At 35.4% G+C, this 25,380-nt stretch overlaps 1 protein-coding gene across 1 annotated transcript in view; it reads left to right on the top strand.

The window, feature by feature from the left end:
• The first annotated feature begins 6,523 nt into the window (after window positions 1-6,523).
• SH3BP5 (SH3 domain binding protein 5) overlaps window positions 6,524-25,380 on the top strand; it is a 257,965-nt gene continuing 239,108 nt past the window's right edge. The window contains exon 1 of the mRNA XM_053714281.1: window positions 6,524-6,826. Within this exon, the coding sequence (XP_053570256.1) occupies window positions 6,743-6,826 (84 nt within the window). The 5' untranslated portion in view covers window positions 6,524-6,742. The remainder of the gene's footprint in view (window positions 6,827-25,380) is intronic.

Here is a 25,380-nt window from a genome sequence, read left to right on the forward strand (position 1 = left end):
TCACGGCATGGGCAAACAAAGGAGAACCGCAGGGATGGAAAAGCATAGAGGCACTAGCCCTCCCTCCGGGCTTAAAGCTGGCAGATCTACCCTGGATTCCTGGCCACTGCCTTGATAATTTGGGACTAAAAAACGCCATCGTCAGAGATAATCTGAAAGTTTGGCATAGCCTTAGAAATCTACGCGATATCGCCCCGCATCCATCCCCCATTCATTCCCTATCAGCCCTACTGGCAGCCCTACCTGACACACATGTCCTGCAATGGAGTGAGTGGGACCTAAAATCGGTTTCCCACCTATACTCCTCAGGCACTCTACTCACTCCCCATAATATCGGAACAATTGTCCCAGAACCCCCTCCTTGGGTCACCTTTGAATACTCGAGACTATATGCTTTCATGACATCCTGGGGATTTACCAAGACCCTAAATAGACCCCTGACTAACTGGGAAAAACTGTGGCAGCTCCCTATCAAGACTCCTAGACTCATATCGTTTCACTACGACCTCCTACAGATGTCTACTAACAAAGAGATACCCTGGCAGCTAAGGGCATGGGAGGGAGACCTATCCAGACCACTTACAGATAGGGACCTTCGTACCGCTATGACGTTGACTAAAAAGACGGTTCATTGAGCAAACACCTTAGAAGCCTACATGAAACTATTTCTGAAATGGTACTACACCCCCTCGAGGCTGTCACAGATGTTCCCTACAACATCTCCTTTATGCTGGAGAGACTGCATGCAGAGAGGCTCAGATATACATATATGGTGGGACTGCCCAAAACTTGCACCCATCTGGAATCTGATAGCGGGCCTCTGTGCCAGTCTCGGGCTCTCTATCCCACTCACTCCTACAATTGCTCTCCTGCACGTCTTCCCAAGAAACGTCCCAACCCACGTTTCTAAACTGATCATTTTTGTCCTAGCAGCTACGAAACTGGCAATAGCAAGGGCCTGGAAACAGGTCCTACCTCCAGATATTGCAGCGGTTACATCTATAATGCATATGTACGCCAAAATGGAACAAAGTTTCTATTTTAACATGGAAAAAGAAGACCTATACTGGCAGATTTGGGAGCCTTGGTTTAATTACCAGGGAAATCATAGCTAAACATGGATATTTTTTTTTTTTCTTTTCAAATCTACTGCCAAACTATGTCCATTCTCCCCCCTTCTCTAACCCTTTCTACTCTCTGCCCTAGCCCATATCTCTCCCTCTTCTCTAACCCCTCAGGGGAGACCTCCCCCGCCTGGGAATGCACATTGTGATCACTAGTGTGTTGACAGACATTTCTGAGCTGACTTTCTGTAGTCTCTAGAAAGTTGAGTCTATGTATGGGACTGGAGTATTACCCTAGTCCCTATATTCAGGTTTGTTCACAATAACAGAAAATTAGGTTTATGTAGTTGATATTTTATTTATTTCCGATATGCTCATTCCAGATGCCTTGTGTTACCACTAATGTATATATTCACTATACTGATGCAACAAAATACTGTATGTATACAAGTGAAATTACTGAGCATTTATGATGTAATCTTTGTTGTGATGCATAACCCTCAATAAAAAGATTTATAATAAAAAAAAAACAAAACAAAAAAACCTTGTGTAAAGCTTATAGTTATACATGTATAAAAACCTTGTGTAAAGCGTACAGTTACACATGTATAAAAACCTTGTGTAAAGCTTATAGTTATACATGTATAAAAACATTGTGTAAAGCGTATGGTTACACATGTATAAAAACCTTGTGTAAAGCTTATAGTTATACATGTATAAAAACCTTGTGTAAAGCTTATAGTTATCCATGTATAAAAACCTTGTGTAAAGCTTATAGTTATACATGTATAAAAACCTTGTGTAAAGCTTATAGTTATACATGTATAAAAACCTTGTGTAAAGCTTATAGTTATACATGTATAAAAACCTTGTGTAAAGCGTACAGTTACACATGTATAAAAACCTTGTGTAAAGCTTATAGTTACACATGTATAAAAACCTTGTGTAAAGCGTATGGTTACACATGTATAAAAACCTTGTGTAAAGCTTATAGTTATACATGTATAAAAACCTTGTGTAAAGCTTATAGTTATACATGTATAAAAACCTTGTGTAAAGCTTATAGTTATACATGTATAAAAACCTTGTGTAAAGCTTATAGTTATACATGTATAAAAACCTTGTGTAAAGCTTATAGTTATACATGTATAAAAAACTTGTGTAAAGCTTATAGTTATACATGTATAAAAACCTTGTGTAAAGCGTACAGTTACACATGTATAAAAACCTTGAGTAAAGCTTATAGTTATACATGTATAAAAACATTGTGTAAAGCGTATGGTTACACATGTATAAAAACCTTGTGTAAAGCTTATAGTTATACATGTATAAAAACCTTGTGTAAAGCTTATAGTTATACATGTATAAAAACTTTGTGTAAAGCTTATAGTTATACATGTATAAAAACCTTGTGTAAAGCTTATAGTTATACATGTATAAAAACCTTGTGTAAAGCGTACAGTTACACATGTATAAAAACCTTGTGTAAAGCTTATAGTTATACATGTATAAAAACATTGTGTAAAGCGTATGGTTACACATGTATAAAAACCTTGTGTAAAGCTTATAGTTATACATGTATAAAAACCTTGTGTAAAGCTTATAGTTATACATGTATAAAAACATTGTGTAAAGCTTATAGTTATACATGTATAAAAACATTGTGTAAAGCTTATAGTTATACATGTATAAAAACCTTGTGTAAAGCTTATAGTTACACATGTATAAAAACCTTGTGTAAAGCTTATAGTTATACATGTATAAAAACATTGTGTAAAGCGTATGGTTACACATGTATAAAAACCTTGTGTAAAGCTTATAGTTATACATGTATAAAAACCTTGTGTAAAGCTTATAGTTATCCATGTATAAAAACCTTGTGTAAAGCTTATAGTTATACATGTATAAAAACCTTGTGTAAAGCTTATAGTTATACATGTATAAAAACCTTGTGTAAAGCTTATAGTTATACATGTATAAAAACCTTGTGTAAAGCGTACAGTTACACATGTATAAAAACCTTGTGTAAAGCTTATAGTTACACATGTATAAAAACCTTGTGTAAAGCGTATGGTTACACATGTATAAAAACCTTGTGTAAAGCTTATAGTTATACATGTATAAAAACCTTGTGTAAAGCTTATAGTTATACATGTATAAAAACCTTGTGTAAAGCTTATAGTTATACATGTATAAAAACCTTGTGTAAAGCTTATAGTTATACATGTATAAAAACCTTGTGTAAAGCTTATAGTTATACATGTATAAAAAACTTGTGTAAAGCTTATAGTTATACATGTATAAAAACCTTGTGTAAAGCGTACAGTTACACATGTATAAAAACCTTGTGTAAAGCTTATAGTTATACATGTATAAAAACATTGTGTAAAGCGTATGGTTACACATGTATAAAAACCTTGTGTAAAGCTTATAGTTATACATGTATAAAAACCTTGTGTAAAGCTTATAGTTATACATGTATAAAAACTTTGTGTAAAGCTTATAGTTATACATGTATAAAAACCTTGTGTAAAGCTTATAGTTATACATGTATAAAAACCTTGTGTAAAGCGTACAGTTACACATGTATAAAAACCTTGTGTAAAGCTTATAGTTATACATGTATAAAAACATTGTGTAAAGCGTATGGTTACACATGTATAAAAACCTTGTGTAAAGCTTATAGTTATACATGTATAAAAACCTTGTGTAAAGCTTATAGTTATACATGTATAAAAACATTGTGTAAAGCTTATAGTTATACATGTATAAAAACATTGTGTAAAGCTTATAGTTATACATGTATAAAAACCTTGTGTAAAGCTTATAGTTATACATGTATAAAAACCTTGTGTAAAGCGTACAGTTACACATGTATAAAAACCTTGTGTAAAGCTTATAGTTATACATGTATAAAAACATTGTGTAAAGCGTATGGTTACACATGTATAAAATCCTTGTGTAAAGCTTATAGTTATACATGTATAAAAACCTTTTGTAAAGCGTACAGTTACACATGTATAAAAACCTTGTGTAAAGCTTATAGTTATACATGTATAAAAACCTTGTGTAAAGCTTATAGTTATACATGTGTAAAAACATTGTGTAAAGCTTATAGTTATACATGTATAAAAACCTTGTGTAAAGCTTATACTTATACATGTATAAAAACCTTGTGTAAAGCTTATAGTTATACATGTATAAAAACCTTGTGTAAAGCGTATAGTTATACATGTATAAAAACATTGTGTAAAGCGTATGGTTACACATGTATAAAAACCTTGTGTAAAGCTTATAGTTATACATGTATAAAAACCATGTGTAAAGCTTATAGTTATACATGTATAAAAACATTGTTTAAAGCGTATGGTTATACATGTATAAAAACCTTGTGTAAAGCTTATAGTTATACATGTATAAAAACCTTGTGTAAAGCTTATAGTTATACATGTATAAAAACATTGTGTAAAGCTTATAGTTATACATGTATAAAAACCTTGTGTAAAGCTTATAGTTATACATGTGTAAAAACATTGTGTAAAGCGTATGGTTACACATGTATAAAAACCTTGTGTAAAGCTTATAGTTATACATGTATAAAAACCTTGTGTAAAGCTTATAGTTATACATGTATAAAAACCTTTTGTAAAGCGTAGTTACACATGTATAAAAACCTTGTGTAAAGTTTATAGTTATACATGTATAAAAACCTTGTGTAAAGCTTATAGTTATACATGTGTAAAAACATTGTGTAAAGCGTATGGTTACACATGTATAAAAACCTTGTGTAAAGCTTATAGTTATACATGTATAAAAACCTTGTGTAAAGCTTATAGTTATACATGTATAAAAACCTTGTGTAAAGCGTACAGTTACACATGTATAAAAACCTTGTGTAAAGCTTATAGTTACACATGTATAAAAACCTTTTGTAAAGCGTACAGTTACACATGTATAAAAACCTTGTGTAAAGCTTATAGTTATACATGTATAAAAACCTTGTGTAAAGCTTATAGTTATACATGTGTAAAAACCTTGTGTAAAGCTTATAGTTATACATGTATAAAAACATTGTGTAAAGCGTATGGTTATACATGTATAAAAACCTTGTGTAAAGCTTATAGTTATACATGTATAAAAACCTTTTGTAAAGCTTATAGTTATACATGTGTAAAAACATTGTGTAAAGCGTATAGTTATACATGTATAAAAACATTGTGTAAAGCGTATAGTTATACATGTATAAAAAGCTTGTGTAAAGCGTATAGTTACACATGTATAAAAACCTTGTGTAAAGCTTATAGTTATACATGTATAAAAACATTGTGTAAAGCGTATAGTTATACATGTATAAAAACCTTGTGTAAAGCGTATAGTTATACATGTATAAAAACCTTGTGTAAAGCGTATAGTTATACATGTATAAAAACCTTTTGTAAAGCTTATAGTTATACATGTATAAAAACCTTTTGTAAAGCGTATAGTTATACATGTGTAAAAACATTGTGTAAAGCGTATAGTTATACATGTATAAAAACATTGTGTAAAGCGTATAGTTATACATGTATAAAAACCTTGCGTAAAGCGTATAGCTACACATGTATAAAAAACCTTGTGTAAAGCGTATAGTTATACATGTATAAAAACCTTGTGTAAAGCATATAGTTACACATGTATAAAAACCTTGTGTAAAGTGTATAGCTACACGTATAAAAACCTTGTGTAAAGCGTACAGTTACACATGTATAAAAACCTTGTGTAAAGCGTATAGTTACACATGTATAAAAACAAAACCTGTGTAAAGCGTACAGTCAGTAACATGTATAAATATATTATAATATGTATAAAAATATGCTGGCTAAGTGTTATAAACAATGTATTGATGTGGGCGAGCATTGATCTAAGTGCTGTCTGGAAAAAAATATATGGGAGAAATAGGGATATAAAACCCCAAAATTTGGCTCCCATTTTTGTTCTTGCATATACAAACCCTACATTATTATTGGTATTGTTATTGTTGGTACCCTCATTTGAAACTCCCATACCCACAGAAAATTGTTTAGAACACTAAACTCAGATTTGTACCTATAATTATTACATAAATTTGCAGTATGAGTTGGCTGTGTAGAAAGATCCTTTGCGAGTTTCCGTAATGGCTTGGTTTTCTCTCACAATAAGTGGTTTTGCTGTGCCTCTACATTAATTAAAGTATATGCAACTATAAATAGCTATAAAATTATATCAAAATTAAAAATAGCCAACTGCTGGCGTGCATTTAATTATTATGATAGTTTCCTAGCAGCCCCTCTCCTGCTGACAGCCACATCTGCAACACCCTCCTCTTACTCATAACAATCAGCTCTGGGAAATGCAACCTCAAGATGTTGTGTTTCTCCATCCAGTGACAGCACAAGGGGGAGGGGACTGGTGATTCCCAGCCCTTCTGCTTCTCATTTTCAGCAGGATTGCTTGCAGTTTCTCCGGCTTCACTCCTGGTGTCACTAATTACCTGCAACGCAATCTCTTGCAGAGGAGAGGGCTGAGTAAAACTGGCTGGCAGTGATCTAAATGCAGGGGCCAGAGCAGTGAGTGCATGGGGCTTACTGCCTTTGTGTCTGTTATCAGCAGAACCCTGATACACAACAGCAGCCACCACAAACGCTTATTCATGCAGCAAAATGGAATCTATAGCTAAAAAGAACAAGGGTCAAGACAATGTGCAGTATCAAGAAGAGGAAGAAGAAGTGGACCCCAGAATACAGGTACGGGCATATAATTGACTCCCGCATTGTTCCCTAGACAAGGTTATACTTGCTTACCCAGTCTGTGAGGTGGGAGGTGTGTCTGGATTAACAAGGACAACACAGACAGTCCAGGCTACTGCAGGTCTCAAATCTAAAGGGGGCACTAATGCAGGTTTGGGGCCAGGCTTTTAGTTCTCTACTGCACTGTAGCCCTGTAGGTGGACTTTACAGGACTGCGTCGTAAATGATATGACTGGTCACAGGCTGTGTGTGACCTTTCACTAATATCCAGATGGGGATATATATATATATATATATATATATATATATATATATATATATATATATATATATATATATATATGTGTGTGTGTGCTTTTAATATATAATTGTGTGTGGATGAAATAATAATAATAATATTTAATACACATTTGTACGGTGTAATGTCTGTATAGGAATATTTAAAACAATACATTTTAGCCATAAATGTACACTTATATAGGGGAAAAAAAAACAAAAGTGTGTGTCATTACCAGCTGTGGTTGTTTTAATAATAATTAAAACATTTGTTTTCTCACTAATATTTGTGTTGAGAAAAGGTTTTATTTTGTGCTCTAGTTTTTAGATAATAATAATAATAATAAAAAAGCAACTTTGTTTTTAGTCTGTTATAACTTTGTGTTTCATGTAGTTAATGTTTTGTCTACTAGGTACTATCTGGCTGTTACAGGCTGCTAATTGCAAAATATCTTACTTTATTCACAGTAGGATCACAACAAAATAACAGTGAATTAGATATGTGAATAAAATCCCCCCCCTTTTTTGTAAGCACGTTCATTTGTAATTTTTTTATAGGCAATTATCAACATTTGCCTCTTTTTTTATTTGATCATTGTGGTGATTTGACACTAATTAGTTATATTAACACCTTATTAATCCAGAATACATATATTTAGCAGCCTTATGATAGCTTCTGTGGTTTGTGCCTGACTACACTGCATCAATTCTCACATTAATCTCTATTTATACTGGTAATGAACATTTTGTCACAACTATGTTTTATATCATTATTTTGTGTAGATATTTTGGTCTGCAATAATTTGCATGTTCTCAACCATGCATGCAGAGTTTGCAGACAAAGAAAGAGGCAAAGAGCTTTTGTGCATGTGCCCACTGAATCATAAAGGAACAATAAAGTTTATAATTTTTGTATTATTTTTACATTATACCTCACCTATAGCTTGCTTTTTTGGGCTAGAGAAATTCCTTACAAGGTCAATCTGTGTGGATCTTACACTGGGCATGTTTTTATTGTATTTCAAGACAATAAAGGGCTGTTTGGCAATGCCAACTCATACTCAACAGCAAACCATGATTTTACAAAGTAGTAAATGCTGATGGGGTTACCTCATAGTTTGCAAACTCACCATGACAGAATGTTCCTTGTTGCTCTTCCTTGGAGTGAATAAACAAACTCACATTTTCAGATGTGAGAGACTGAGCATTGCATGCAGATATGTTCATGTTGCAGGATTACAAGAGAGAGTTTAATTCTCCCATCTAATGCCTATTTCTAGTCTATTTAAATTAGTCTGTGATATAAAATATCCATTCTTTTCTTAGACATATGAGGTAGGTGTCTGACATTTGACTCAGCTGTTGGCAATACACGAGAAACAGAGTATTTTTTATTTGTTATAAATGGCAACATTACATTTTCTTGTTTCAAATAGAGCATGCACCTTTAAATCACATTCTATTTACTTGTATTATCAAATTTACTTCATTATCTTGGTATCCTTTGTTAAAAAAACATACCAGGTAGGTTCAGGAGCAGCAATGCACTGCTGTTAGCTAGCTGGTGATTGGTGGCAACATAAACTATGCCTCTTGTCATTGGCTCACCAGATATGTTCAGCTAGCTCCCAGTAAAACATTGCTGCTTTGGGGCTAACTTTAACTATGTTTTATTCCTTTGCAGAAATTACACTCCCAGTGTGTGTGTGTATAGTATATGTAGATGTATAGATAGAGAATATATATATATATATATATATATATATATTATTCCAGCCCAAATTTGGAAACCACATGGGTGCATTTCGGTATTGAACAGAAGCAATTTTGTAATATACATGCATTAGCAAAAATGCTTCAAATAAAAGCTATAGCTGTTTCAAACGTGTATTTAAGTATGCACCCTGCACCAGCATTTTAAACACAGCACTTGCTCAGAGAGCCTAAGGTGCTTGTACCATCTAGTAATGACTCAATTTGTTAATTCCTGACATTATGCAAGCCCCAATGATGATCTGAGCAGCTGCATTATTTAAAATGTGGGTATATCTAGCTATGCTTCACATGCACGTGCAGAGAAAAATGTTATCACTAAAACAGTGATAACTTTTTTACTAGAAGCATTTTTGCTAATGCATGTATATTGCAAATATGTTTCTGACTGGAATGTCCCTTTAAGTAACAAAAGGTTCATTTTCCATTGTCCTCTCTAAGTATTGAGCTTTGGTTTTCCAGACAAATATAAGATAAGAAGCAAATCTGTGTACACAAAGTGATAACTTAATGAGATCTGATATTACCCACAAGCTCAACACATTTCAATAGGTTGTGGTTTAAAAGCACAAAACCAGCTAATTCATATACACAAATAAAACTGAAAATGCAATTTCTGATACCTTTTTATACTCTGCAGCTGGTATAACAAATAATTAAAAATACAGTAAGGGGAAAAACAATTTTTTTACAGTATACTGTCCCTTTAAGACCAGAAACTTTCAGTATAAGTGGGAATACCACCGGTTAAATCAGCTATTTCAAATACAGAAATAAGGGTAAACAAGCTACTTGTAAACAATTTAATACACCAGCAGGTAAAATGAATCTTTGGGAACAAATTAAAGGTGAGAACATTTTTGGGTAAATTGTCCCTTTTAAAGGGACACTGAACCCAAATTTTTTCTTTTGTGATTTAGATGGAGCCTGCAATTTTAAGCAACTTTCTAATTTACTCCTATTATCAATTTTTCTTCGTTCTCTTGCTATTCTTATTTGAAAAAAATAGCATATAAGCTAAGGAGACAGACAATTTTTGGTTCAAAACCCTGGACAGCACTTGTTTATTGGTGGGTGAATTTATTCACCAATCGGCAAGAACAACACAGGTTGTTCACCAAAAACGGGTTGGCATCTAAACTTACATTCTTGCTTTTCAAATAAAGATACAAAGAGAATGAAGACAATTTTATAATAGGAGTAAATTAGAATGTTGCTTAAAATTGCATGCTCTATCTGAATCACAAAAGAAAAAAAAAATTGGGTTCAGTGTCCCTTTAAGTTCCCTGGATAATTGATGTAGACGTTAAATGTAGTGCAGGGATACCCAACCTAAGGCACAGGGCCACATTGTAGCCCTCTGATATTTTCTTTTTCTCCATTGCTTTATCACAGTCTTCTTGTCCATCCATTTGAAACCTTTTTTCTGCATAGAATTATAGCTCTCCTCGTATATGTGTAAATGGAGCCTTGTGGTACAGTTTTACTTTAATTTAGCACTTATATTTTTGTTTCCTGTGACAGACTTTGTAAACTTTTGTTCTCTGAGGGAAAAAAAAACCCTCACAAACTAGTGAGTCCACCGAGGTTGACCCTTTCACAGTCTTGTTATTAACTATAAAAATGTTCAGCCTTCATCTCTGTCTCCTGTATTAGTTACTACATGTTCCAGTACAGGAATCCTGCCAGTTAAAATGTGATCTATTGATGTTACTGATTTATTACTTTTGTTTTTGCTCTCCATTACATTAAGGTTAATTATTGGTTGCATAAATTGGTTTTAGTTAGCTTAATAATATGCTATCTTGATTGCAAAATGGTTATGTGGGAGACTTTGCATATTAGCGTTTTTGAAGAATACATTGTGTGAATTACTTGACAGAAGCCTATAATTATTTTTTTATCTCTTTATTTACTTTTATCAGAGAGAGAGACCATCTCACTGGTTACACATTTTATTATCAAATATTTTCCATTACATTTACCATTTGATATCTGCATTGTCCTTTTAACTTAAAGGGACAGTCAACACTAACATTGTTATTGTTTAAAAAGTTAAATAACGCCTTTACTACCCTTTCCCCATCTTTGCACAACCAACATTTGTTATATTAACCCCTTAATGACCACAGCACTTTTCTATTCTCTGTTCGTTTGGGACCAGGGCTATTTTTACATTCCTGCGGTGTTTGTATTTAGCTGTAATTTTCCTCTTACTCGTTTACTGTACCCACACATATTATATACCGTTTTTCTTGCCATTAAATGGTCTTTCTAAGATACCATTATTTTCATCATATCCTATAATTTACTATAATTTTTTTTTTAAAATATGAGGAAAAAATGAAAAAAAAAACACACTTTATCTAACTTTGACCCCCAAAATCTGTTACTCGTCTACAACCACCAAAAAATACCCATGCTAAATAGTTTCTAAATTTTGTCCTGAGTTTAGAAATACCCAATGTTTACATGTTCTTTGCTTTTTTTGCAAGTTATAGGGCCATAAATACAAGTAGCACTTTGCTATTTCCAAACCATTTTATTTCAAAATTAGCGCTAGTTACATTGGAACACAGATATCTGTCAGGAATCCCTGAATATCCCTTCACATGTATATATTTTTTTTTTCAGAAGACATCCCAAAGTATTGATCTAGGCCCATTTTGGTATATTTCATGCCACCATTTCACCACCAAATGCGATCAAATAAAAAAAATTGTTCACTTTTTCACAAATTTTTTCACAAACTTTAGGTTTCTCACAGAAATTATTTACAAATAGCTTGTGCAATTATGGCATAAATGGTTGTACATTTTTCTCTGGGATCCCCTTTGTTCAGAAATAGCAGACATATATGGCTTTGACGTTGCTTTTTGGTAATTAGGCCGCTAAATGCCACTGCGCACCACACGTGTATTATGTCCAGCAGTGAAGGGGTTAATTAGGGAGCATGTAGGGAGCTTTTTGGGGTAATTTTAGCTTTAGTGTAGTGTAGTAGACAACCCAAAGTATTGATCTATGCCCATCTTAGTATATTTTATGCCACCATTTCACCGTCAAATGCGATCAAATAAAAAAAAAGTTAAATTTGTCCAAATTTTAGGTTTCTCACTGAAATCATTTACAAACATTTTGTGCAATTATGGCACAAATGGTTGTAAATGCTTCTCTGGGATCCCCTTTTTTCAGAAATAGCAGACATATATGGCTTTGGCATTGCTTTTTGGTAATTAGAAGGCCACTAAGTGCCGCTGTGCACCACACGTGTATTATGCTCAGCAGTGCAGGGGTTAATTAGGGAGCTTGTAGGGTTAATTTTAGCTTTAGTGTAGTAGACAACCCCCAAGTATTGATCTAGGCCCATTTTGGTATATTTCTTGTCACCATTTCACCGCCAAATGCAATCAAATTTAAAAAAAATAGTTAACTTTTTCACAAACTTTAGGTTTCTCACTGAAATTTTTTCAAACAGCTTGTGCAATTATGGCACAAATGGTTGTAAATGCTTCTCTGGGATCCCCTTTGTTCAGAAATAGCAGACATATATGGCTTTGGCGTTGCTTTTTGGTAGTTAGAAGGCCGCTAAATGCCACTGCGCACAACACGTGAATTATGCCCAGCAGTGAAGGGCTTAATTAGGTAGCTTGCAGGGTTAATTTTAGCTTTAGTGTAGAGATCAGCTTCCCACCTGACACATCAGACCCTCTGATCCCTCCCAAAGAGCTCTCTTCCCTCCCCCACCCCACAAATGTCCCCGCCATCTTAAGTACTGGCAGAAAGTCTGCCAGTACTAAAATAAAATGATTTTTTTTTATATAGCATATTTACATATGCTGTTGTGTAGGATCCCCCCCCAAAACAGCTCTCTAACCCTCCCTCTCTGCCTTATTGGGGCTGTCTGCCAGTACCCAGTTTGCAAATAAAATGATTTATTTTTATTTCTTTTATTTCCAAGACCAATCCCCCACCCGCTCCCAGATCCCTTAGATTTACAAGTACTAAATATTTTACACCCCTTTCTCCCAATTATAAAAACATTTTTTTCTGTAGTGTAGCGGTTCCCACCCGCTCCCTCCCCGTGCGCGCCCCCCCGGCGATCCCGCCCCGATCCCACCCCCTCTCTAACATGGACCGCATCGATGGCCGCCCACCCGCCTCCCACTTCAGGTCCCACCCACCAACGAATGCGGCCATCGATGCCCAGGTGCAGAGAGGGCCACAGAGTCGCTCTCTACACCGGAGGGGTAAAATTTGTTATTGCAGGATGCCTCGATATCGAGGCATCCTGCAATAACCGGATCGCTTCCAGCTGCTTTCCAAACCGAGGAGGTATGCCATACGTCCTCAGGCGTTAACTGTATTTTTTCTGAGGACGTATGGCGTACATACGTAAGGGGTTAATATACTTTATAAAATTTAAACCTCCTCTAAATTTCTGCCTGTTTCTAAGCCACTATAGACAGCCTCTTAATCACATGCTTTTTTATTTGCTTTTCACAACAGGAGACTGCTAGTTTATGTGGGTCATATAGATAATATTGTGCTCACGCCCCGTGGATTGTGCACAACACAGCTAAAATGCAAGTCAATAGATAATAAATAAAAAGTCATGTGATCAGGGGGCTGTCTAACGAGTCTTAGATACAAGGTAATCACAGAGGTTAAAAGTATATTAATATAACTGTGTTGGCTGTGCAAAACTGGGGAATGGGTAATAAGAGGATTATCTATTTTTTTATGTTTTTTTTTTAAACCATAAATTTAGTTGACTGTCCCTATTTATTTTTTTTAAAGGATTTTTTTTTCAATATTTGGGTATCTACAAAAAGCATATATATACTTTAGACAATAAAAGTAAACGTTTCTAACTCAACAATCAAGCATATTGTTATAATGCTAATGACTAGTTGCTTAAAGGGATAGAAAGTTAAATTTATGTATATGGCTGCATTTCAACATCAAATAGAAACATTTTTGCAATCTACTTCTAGTAAAATGTATTAATGTTCTTTTAGTGGTATACCCTGATATTTTGTGAGGGCCGTGCACCTGTATTTAAACACCATGCTTGCTCAGAGAGCTGGCAGTGGTGTGAATTAAAGTTTCTCCTATATAGTTTATTGTCTAAACAATATTAAATCACATACTTTATTTTGTAAATTAAGTTTTCAAATTCATACAATTATAAGCTGTTTATTTGACAAAAAACTAAAGGTGCGTGCACTCTACTAATTTAAAGGGATATCATGGTGCTTGCAGTCATAAAATGCATACAATAAAAAAGTAAGAAATAACCAGTATGTATGTGGTTATTTAAAGAATGACAAGGCAGCACTCAAATCCCATAAAGAAAAAGTGATTTTATTAAACTCTCTCCACAGGTGTCTACGACACCTAATTCACCAATTGAGTCAAAGTGTTGTAAAACATATATATAAACATATATGTAACAAGTATTACCAGGCCTGGGGTGACATAGACTAAGTTTGCATAAAGAAGATATAGTGAGCACATCAGTGTAAAAACACACTCACTGAAATCTGCTTTCCTTATGCATTAATAAGTGTACACAAAATTGCACAATGTAGCAAACGAATGTAAAATACAATTCGCATATATTATATGGACCGTCCGTTTGGAGCACTTAGTGTGTAACATACGCTCCATCAGAGTTCTTGAGAACCGTAAAAGCTTGCTACAATTGTATCATATCACTTACACGAAAGAATAGCAAGCTATGTTAAAGAAGTCTCACCACATCTAGCGGTACTGTTCCTGTTTTTCCTTTATTGCGGATCATCTACTGGATACAAACAAACCAACCACTTGTGCTGGGCTGCAGCAAACACAGCAATCAAAACAGCTGATATCCTTTGTGTGGCAGAATCCAGTATCGCAATTCCTCTTCCACAGAAACAAACACAGGAACAATCAAGGCTTAATGAGCTTGGAACACACACTTGCAATCTTGAATCTCCTTGAGGATATTAAGGCAATTTTCACCATAGGCCTTGAAATAATGACTTGTTTCAAAAGTTGCCGGTATAAGGAACGTCAGACTTGACGCGTTTCGCCCCTCCCCTTTGTGGGCTAACCTTAGGGCTTCGTCAGATCTTGCTATTCTTTCCTGTAAGTGATATGATACAATTGTAGCGAGCTTTTACGGTCCTTAAGAACTCTGACAGATTTCAGTGAGCGTGTTTTTACACTGATGTGCTCACTGTATCTTTTTGCAAATTTAGTCTGTCACCCCAGGCCTGGTAATACTTGTAACTTGTATGATATATATATATATATAATATATATTTGCAACACTTTGACTCAATTGGTGAATTAGGTGTCATGGACACCTGTGGAGAGAGTTTAATAAAACCACTTTTTCTTTATGGAATTTGAGTGCTGCCTTGTCATTCTTTAAATAACCACATACATACTGGTTATTTCTTACTTTTTTTATTTTTTATTATAAGCTGTTTATTCCTCCTTTGCTTGTGCCAACATCAGCCCCAATTTTTGTCCATGCCTCTGTATTTAAAATTCAGCCAATCACTAAGCACTTATTAGTATAAAATTTACATAAGAAAGAAGCAATTGTGCAATCCTGAACGCATGCACTTTATTGTTTACCGTTTTATAAGCATGCGCATACGTTTTTCTTCCACTTCCTCTCTGGACCAAGTTGCATGTGCAATAAAAATACTTTACTAAAGGCCAGCTCATTAAGAATGGAACTGTTAGTTATTGTAGTAACGCAACAAACCAGAGCACTGTTTCTTCACAGTATAAGCGAGGATAGACAATGTATCTAGTGCCACTTATTAAAATGTAGCTTGTGCACGGGGCGTGCCCAAGGTGAGACTGAATATGGCCGCAATTCTAGGAGCTCTGAGAGAAGATCAAACAATCCACTGAATTCCCTTTGGCCAGAGCATCATACAGACTAAAGAAGCTGCGGTCTGAATATATATCCTATGCTGATCTGAACAATACATAGAAAGCCGTGAGAGGGCTCCTAGTGATCTGAATTAGACCGTTAAGATCATAGGCGGCGGCCTACTTTTACAACTCTAACATCCCCCCCCCTGGATCCCCCGGGTTACGCATTCCTAATTACACTGCGATTACTTATTATACTACTGAACATGGAGGACGCTCATAAATCTATATGTGATTCATTAAGGGCTTTGGAGCAGAAAATGTGTCAGAATTTCGACAGTCTTCAGATGCTATTATGCCACACATGCACAAAATCAGTTATGCTGCAACCTAGAGGGGAAGCGGTTATCAAACCCATTGAGCAGGAGAGAGATAAACACCCATGCACACTCATTCCCAAGAGGGCAGCTTTGTCTGGCTATGCGGAACTAAAGGCATGCGAGAGATCTACTTCCAGTACCTGGTCCCCACTCATGGGGGATGTGGCCGAACCCCAGCGGGACATCGGGGAACTCACTGCTCAACAGGTGATCGATTCAGAGAGGTTGCTAACACATTGGATCGCTGAGACTAATTCAGGTGCGACATGGTCACTCCTGCACGCTCCTGTAGTTTGTAACGATCAAGCCAGCTTTGCATACGCCAAAAGGACCTCCAACCTCATGAAGGGTACTGAAAATCAGGGTGGTGGACTCACTTCTGATTGGTACCTTGATACAGCATTCCATGCTAACCAGATTGTCATGCCTGAACTCTGTCCACGGAACTATGTGGTCCACTCTATGTCTGAGAATCAATCTCATTTACCAGCTCCCTCTTCCTCCTATAGTAAAGCTGGCATAGGCTGACTCTCTATAACTTTTGGTAATTTCCACTTGGAGCGACATATGGTCTCTCTCCAATAATTTATTATGCAGTGGAATTTTTGAAATACCTATGCCATGTAAGCAACTTGGAGAATATCTATTTCTCACTTATATTAACTGTATGTTACACTAACTCAATAGCTGGTATGACACTAACAGACTACATGTAACATCTCCACAGGTCCAGTGGAATACATCTGCCAGTCATAATCGCTTATCATATAGGGACTCCCTCAGCAGATATGTCAGGCAATCTCATTTCTGTGCCCCACCACATACCCAAGAGTTTAGAAGTACACATATGCGCCTCTATAAACACAGGGCATTAATACAAACTCACAACCCACTCTCTCACCTTTTAGGGAGAGGTTATACAGTCACATTAATCTAGCCCTTCTACAACATAAAGCACCACTCTAGCCATACGCCAAGCATACTATTAATAGGGCATGTACATTTACCACACGAAAGGACACATCCTGATTTAATTTTTACACAGATGTTAAATTCCTGCAGAAGCTGGTAGAGATATTATAATGGATATGTACACCTGCACTAGTTTTGGTTAGGTGACTACCATTTAAATACTGCATAGCTCAAGTGTTGGGTTTTTAAAATAATGCATTGGTCATCTGATCTATATGAGAAAATAAGGACAACTATTGTCGAGAGTATTACTACTGTATTAGGAGATCCAACCAAACTCATTCTCTCTTTTGAGGTATTCTCGTGCAGATACTGATAGCCAGTACATATCTACTGTTGTAAACTTGCTATATATTTGAATGTTTAGTTCCAACAACCATTAGAGAAGTTACTCCTTAAGTTTATTAGTATATTATGTTATATGTTGTACTGTTGTATGCAATTTTCTATATTTTTCTGTAAGATACCATGGTTTAAAAGGGTATCTTGCCTCATAGTCTGCATAATCAACGTGTTAATGGGTTATCATACATATTTTCTCTTATAGTTAGTGGGAGTTCTTAATTGTAACATGACACTTTTGCACTCTATAATCTCCCCCTCTCTGCATACGACAACATATTTCCTCCTTCTCCCTCAGCCAGCGAGGGAGAGTGAGGATTTGTAGAACCTAGCAGAAACGAATACTAGTTTTTACTGCCTACCTGTATGATATTTAAAGTACCCTATATATACTAGAGTGATTTTTACCAATGAGAAATATAGCCCTGATTTATTCTATCTGCAAATAGATACCTGTATTAGTTTGTGAATTATTTATCGACCTCTTGAGGTAACTATGGGATATCTCTACAAACCGTGTTCCCCTCTAGACAATTCTCTGCAGATGGTAAAGGTAGACTCAAATATCATAAATTAGCTCCATGTTCAGATATTTTGTTCATAATGTGTATTTTATGATATATTGTTTTAATCCTATTCATTTCATACTATTCCTAGCGGTGTTTATCCACTGACAATATTTCTTGGGTTGCAAAAGTTGCCGTGAAAATAGAATATATACCTTAAGCGGTGCTTATCCGCTGCTAAACTTATACCCCCTGGTGCTTTCGGGCATTATAGGGCCATTGATATGACTATCATAATTTATCAGTTTGTCCTATACCAATTAGCCCACAAGACGCTGGATAATTAGTTATTTATGAAAGCTGTTGAAAATATAAAACTGAGGTTTCAGAGGCTCATACTATATTATTTACTTGGAATTTTGTCTTTTGCCATTTTCTCACTATTGTATTATGTTCTATGCGAAATGTGTTATTTATTTCTGTCTGTTTATCACTATGCAAAACCTCAATAAAAAGATTTAAAAAAAAAATGTAGCCTGTGCACATTTGAGCAGAGGAAAATACCGGTGACTAATTTGATTTACAGTGACGTGTGCAGTTACATTGAGCATGCGCAGGAGATGCACGCACATGATCCTACCTATACTGATAGATAGCAATCATAGGACTGTATAATTGGTTTGGAAATAATTCAGATTTCAAATGACTAATACAAAAGAACGGCTAATATTTAATAAAAAGTTATTTGATTATTTGACTGCAGGTAAACTTTGCAATGGCTTGTAGTAATGCTTTGCCTTTTAATAATGTCCCTTTAATTTGTGTCATATAAGCCACTGCTGACTCTCGGAGAAGGCGTGGTATTTAAATACTGGTGCATGGGTCCTCACAGCATATGCTACTGAAAGCCCATAATAACTTTTACTAGAAGCATTTTTGTTAATGGAAGTAAATTACAAAAACTCTTGTATTTAAAATTGAAATGCACATTTAAATTTTGACCTTTCTATCACTTTAAAGGGGATTAAAAAAAATCATTCTTTTATATATGCATGATTTACATTAGCAAATAAGCACTCATTTTCAAATTATTTTGCACAAAAATAAATTTTTGGTGGACTTACAGGAGGCGACCATCTTTGATTTTTGTGTCTGAAGTGAGCTCAGTGGGTTAATGTTTCTGAATTGTGAAAATGCTTAGTTTTTATAACCTAAAATGAGCAACTTTTTGTGGGTACAGAACACATCATTTACCATATCTGTAGTTACTGATCTACTGCACACTGCTATTTTGTGGAAATATTATTTATTTGCACTGACCTACTTTTGATTCTACTGCCGGTTGAATCACCTCCCCTCACTGACACTTACTTGACTCCCTTTTGGTATCTGCATCCATCAGCCTTGTGGTGGTCTTCTGGGACCAGCATATTGCTTGCAGCTGTCAGATCATTTTGTTTGTGATGGCCAGTGTAAGGAGTCCCTAGTTTGTTCCTCAGTGTTGGCTCTTGCAATGTGAGTGATTCATTTTACTCTGGGAGCCGCTGTGCAAACTTATATCTTGTTGCAGTAAGAAACCATGTTAGCTAAGCAGTCACAACCTCACTGTCTGATATTCTGATCTCTTCATCTACATATCTCTGTTCAGGCAATATTATCTAAAACAAAGTCTCTTCAGTACTGGGATATCCCTCAAATAATGTTAGAAAGGCACACTTTAGCTTTAGGTGGGTTTGGGTGTGAAAGAGAGACCGATATATTACATTATAATGGTCAGTTCGGATCAGATCTACCCCCCCCCCCTTTATTTATTTTTTAAACATTTTCTATTCCTACTTTTTTTTCTGCACATTTTCTGCACAAATGGCAAGATGATGTAAAAGTGGCAACATTTTTTATTTTTAATATAAAAATTTAAAATGTTGCTATTTTGGGAACTGATGCTAAGCTATGTTAAATGTTGCTGTTTTGGGACAATAATGTAAGCGTCAGAAAATGACAGAAAATCACATTTGTTTGCATTCCATATATTAGCTTCTTGACATTTTGAGTATTTAGCATTTAGAAACTTGAATTATTTGAGAAAAGTTCTTGGTTGGCTGAAAGAAAAAAAGCAAGTGTTTTTGTGGAACACACACACACACACACACACACACACACACACACACACACACATATATATATAACAAAGCAGGCTATAGTAGAGTATGCTTGGGCTGAACAAAACAAAGTTCTAGCTAGTGCATAGACGCACATCTACCAATCAGCTTGCAAGTCAGCACCTAGGGGCATTTTAGAGGTTCTGACCTCAAAGTTTTAAAAAGAAGCAACTCTTTTTTTTTTTCTGTCTCTCTCTTTCTGTCTCTCTCTCTTTCTGTCTCTCTCTCTTTCTGTCTCTCTCTCTTTCTGTCTCTCTCTCTTTCTGTCTCTCTCTCTTTCTGTCTCTCTCTCTTTCTGTCTCTCTCTCTTTCTGTTTCTGTCTTTCTGTTTCTGTCTTTCTGTTTCTGTCTTTCTGTTTCTGTCTTTCTGTTTCTGTCTTTCTGTTTCTGTCTTTCTGTCTCTCTTTCTGTTTCTGTCTTTCTGTCTCTCTCTTTCTGTTTCTGTCTTTCTGTCTCTCTCTTTCTGTTTCTGTCTTTCTGTCTCTCTCTTTCTGTTTCTGTCTTTCTGTCTCTCTCTTTCTGTTTGTCTTTCTGTCTCTCTTTCTGTTTCTGTCTTTTTTTCTCTTTCTCTTTTTCTTTCTCTTTCTTTTTTTCTCTTTCTCTTTTTCTTTCTCTCTTTCTTTTTTTCTCTTTCTCTTTTTCTTTCTCTCTTTTTTTCTCTTTCTCTTTTTCTTTCTCTCTTTTTTTCTCTTTCTTTTTTTCTCTTTCTCTCTTTCTTTCTCTCTTTCTTTTTTTCTCTTTTTCTTTCTTTCTCTCTTTCTTTTCTCTTTCTTTCTTTCTCTCTTTTTCTTTCTCTCTCTTTCTTTTTTTCTCTTTCTCTTTTTCTTTCTCTCTTTCTTTTTTTCTCTTTCTCTTTTTCTTTCTCTCTTTCTTTTTTTCTCTTTCTCTCTCTCTTTCTCTTTTTCTCTTTCTCTTTTTCTTTCTCTCTCTTTCTTTTTTTCTCTTTCTCTTTTTCTTTCTCTCTCTTTCTTTTTTTCTCTTTCTCTTTTTCTTTCTCTCTCTTTGTGGGGTTAAAAGTATAGCTTTGCCACGTCTCAATAAAATGTTCTAATTAATTAATCACTATAATAGCCATTTAAGGGACAGGAATCTTAAAACATTGCAATACATTTTCATTATTTTAAACCCTTTTCATGTGATTTACAATTGAAAAAGCACCATGCAGGCTTATCCAGGTTAACTCTGTTACATATATTATGATTTGGCTAGCTTCGTTCGCTGCAGTCAGGGCCGTTTCTAGGGGTGGGGAGACCGGGCAGGGGCGCAATAGGGAGCAGTGGGGAGCACTTTTAAAAAAAAAAATGTTATTGTGTATTGCTTGCTTGATAAACTACTGGTATAGCAAAGGTTAAAATACATAGATCATTAGCATATACATTAAAAAAATAAAAATAAAATATATATATATAGACGCTGTTATGTTAATTAGCTGCATTGGATGTCAATTATACTAATGGAGCCACAAGATCACAAAGGGGGCGTGTTAAGAACGGATAACTACTTAGAGCTGAAATTAAAAAGGAGAGGAATCACCCTGAGGAAAGCAGTCTCCTATCTTACTGATCTGTGTCACTAAAGAGGTGATGTTTTATGCATATGACAAATTATTCATGGTCTTTACATAATGATATGTACATATTTTTTTGTTTTACTGAGCTAATTAAAAAAGGTGCTTTATAAAAATTGGGTTTCCACATACTAAGGAACAGGTTTTCTGTTAAGGACTGTTGAATTAAAAAAAAAAAAAAAACTTTTTGACATTTTGCCTTTTTTGTGTGTATTTATTTACTTACGGCGAGATTACGAGTTTTGCGTTAGCCTTAAAAAGCAGCGTTAAGGGGTCCTAACGCTGCTTTTTATCTAACGCTGGTTTTACAAGTTTGGCAGGTAACTTGTATGCAAGGTCAATTCTATTGGCTGATCCAATCATCCAATCGGATTGAACTTCAATCCGATTGGCTGATAGCATCAACCAATCGGATTTTTCCTACCTTAATTCCGATTGGCTGATAGGATTCTATTAGCCAATCGGAATTCGAGGGACGCCATCTTGGATGACGTCATTTAAAGGAACCGTCATTAGTTCGTCGGCCTAGAAGGATGTTCCGCGCCGGAGGTCTTCAAGATGGAGTTGTTCCTCGTCGGATGGATGAAGATAGAGGATGCCGCCTGGATGAAGCCTTCTCCTGGTCCGGATGTCCTCTTCTGCCTGGATCGGATGAAGACTTCTGGACGGATCGGATGACCACTGGTGCCTGGCTGGGTGAAGATGGTTCAAGGTAGGGTGATCTTCAATGGGGTAGTGTAAGGTTTTTTTTAAGGGGGAATTGGGTGGGCTTTAGAGTAGGGGTGTGTGGGTGGTGGGATGTAATGTTGGGGGGTATTGTATTCTTTTTTTTTTTTTACAGGTAAAAGAGCTGATTACTTTGGGGCAATGCCCCGCAAAAGGCCCTTTTAAGGGCTGTTTGTAATTTAGTATAGGGTAGGGATTTTTATTATTTTGGGGGGCTTTTTTATTTTATTAGGGGGCTTAGATTAGGTGTAATTAGTTTAAACTTCTTGTAATTTTTTTATTTTCTGTAATTTAGTGCTTATTTTTTGTAATTTACTTTATTGCATTTAATTGTAGGTAGTTTAGGTAATTTATTTAATGATATTGTAGTGTTAGGTGTAATTGTAACTTAGGTTAGGATTTATTTTACAGGTAATTTTGTACTTATTTTAGCTAGGTAGTTATTAAATAGTTAATAACTATTGTACCTAGTTAAAATAAATACAAAGTTGCCTGTAAAATAAAAATAAATCATAAGATAGCTACAATGTAATTATTAGTTATATTGTAGCTATCTTATGATTTATTTTACAGGTAAGTATTTAGTTTTAAATAGGAATAATTTATTTAATTATAGTTATTTTCTTTAGATGTATTTAAATTAGGGGGGTGTTAGGGTTAGACTTAGGTTTAGGGGTTAATAACTTTATTATAGTAGAGGCGACGTAATAAATGTAAGTAGGTGTCAGCGATGTTAGGGCAGACAGATTAGGGGTTAATAAAAATTAATTAGTGTTTGCAAGGCGGGAGTGCGGCGGTTTAGAGGTTAATACATTTATTAAAGTGGCGGTGATGTCCGGTCGGCAGATTAGGGGTTAATAAGTGTAGTTAGGTTGCGGCGACGTTGGGGGCGGCAGATTAGATGTTAATAAATAAAATGTAGGGGTCGGTGATGTTGGGGGCAGCAGATTAGGGGTTCATAAGTATAATGTAGGTGGCAGCGGTGTCCGGAGCGGCAGATTAGGAGTTAATAATATAATGCAGGTGGCGACTATGTCGGGGGCGGCAGATTAGGGGTTAATAAGTGTAAGATTAGGGATGTTTAGACTCGGGGTTCATGTTAGGGTGTTGGGTGCAGACATATGTTTTCTTTCCCCATAGGAAACAATGGGGCTGCGTTAGTAGCTGGACGCTGCTTTTTTGCAGGTGTTAGGTTTTTTTTCAGCCAGCTCACCACTACCGTAAGCAACGCTGGTATTACAGTGAGATGTGGAGCTATATTTGCTCAACGCTCACTTTTCTGAGGCTAACGCAGCCATTCAGAAAACTTGTAATACCAGTGTTGTTTAAAGTGAGCGCTGGAAAAAAAGGCTTGTTAGCAACGCAAGTCTTTACCGACCAAACTCGTAATCTAGCCCTTATTGTTTACAAATGCCAAATGCTTAATAGTGATGGGGGTGTGTGTATGTTTCATTTACTCCATAATGACAATGGCACGTTTTCACAAACTCACCTGTGAGTGCTTGTGTCAGCTATTACTGCCTAAGTGTGTGTGTGTGTATGCCTATTCCTGCCTGTGAGTGTATGTCTCTGCTTATTCCTGCCTTTGTGTGCACGTCTCTCTGTCTATTACTGCCTGTGTGTGCATGTCTCTGTGTCTATTACTGCCTGTGTGTAAATGTCTCTGCCTATTACTGCCTGTGTGTATAGTATATTTTAAAAATAAACAGCTATCACAGTTCTTTATCAAATTATTTATGTGCAAAAATCTCAGACTTTAATAGTGAATTTTGTAAAAAAAAAAAATTGTTATAACTTTTCTAAATAATTGTAATAGACCCCTAAATATGTTACAAATACACCCAGTGACATATAGAAACTTTGTGGATACAGAGCCGAGCCTTTTAGCAAATGCGGTAGTGATGAATGCAATATAACAGTACTTAAAGGGACAGTACACTGTAAAAGTGTTTTTCCCTTAAAGTGAATGTCAATTTTTTAGGATATGAATGTATCATTCAATAGCTTATCACTATATCAATTAAACTGCCACTTTCATTTTTTAATAAAATGTATAATAAATTTTATATTATAATATGAAATTTAGTCTCTTATAATTACCAGCTCCTCCCACCCGCAACTTCCTTGTCTTATTCAATCCTACGTATACAGCGGTCCCACCCGCTGTTTACGTAGTGGCAATGCGCGCTCCAAGCGATGCTAAACACCTCACACAGTCCGATAACTGTAATTGCGCATGCGCGAAATGTGCATTAGCTTCAGATATCGTTGTCAGAACTGTCTAACGCAAGCGCAGTACAGACGCGTGACGACAGCAAAAGGGGTTTGGTCCCCCCGTGGAAAATACATTTATTGGTTCTGATGATCGAGCCTACCCTGTCAATCAATGATGAAAAATGCCCGGCGGACGATTATAATTACGAATGCGAGGATATTAAATTAAAATACTCTGTAATTACAATCTTTAAAAAAAAATTATGAATTAAAGTGCTGTTATTTTAACTTTAAAGTTAATGTGAACTTTATATACCATGCTGACTTTACATTCACTTTAATGTATTTCCAATGAGTTACAAGCTGCAGAGTATAAAATATATGAGAAATTGCATTTACATCTTTATTTGTATATGAAATTGCTGGTTTTGTGCTTTTGAAACCACAGCCTATTACAATTGGTTGAGCTTGCAGGTAATATCAGATCTTATTATGTTTCTTATCTTATATTTGTCAGTAAACCAAAGCGCAATGGAAAATTATCATTTTATTAGTTATCTCTTCTGCACCCCACCAGTAATGTAATTTCAATAGCCTGGAGAAACTTTCAATATAGGTGAGGATACCACAGGCTAAATCATCTATTTCAAATGCCAAATTAAGGGTAAAGGAGTTACTTGTAAACAATGTAATACACTCTAGCAGGTGATATGATCATTGGGAACAAATTAAAGGGGACTTTTTTTTTTTCTTAACT

This window comes from Bombina bombina, chromosome 5, assembly GCF_027579735.1.
Source record: "Bombina bombina isolate aBomBom1 chromosome 5, aBomBom1.pri, whole genome shotgun sequence".
Lineage (NCBI taxonomy): Eukaryota > Metazoa > Chordata > Amphibia > Anura > Bombinatoridae > Bombina > Bombina bombina.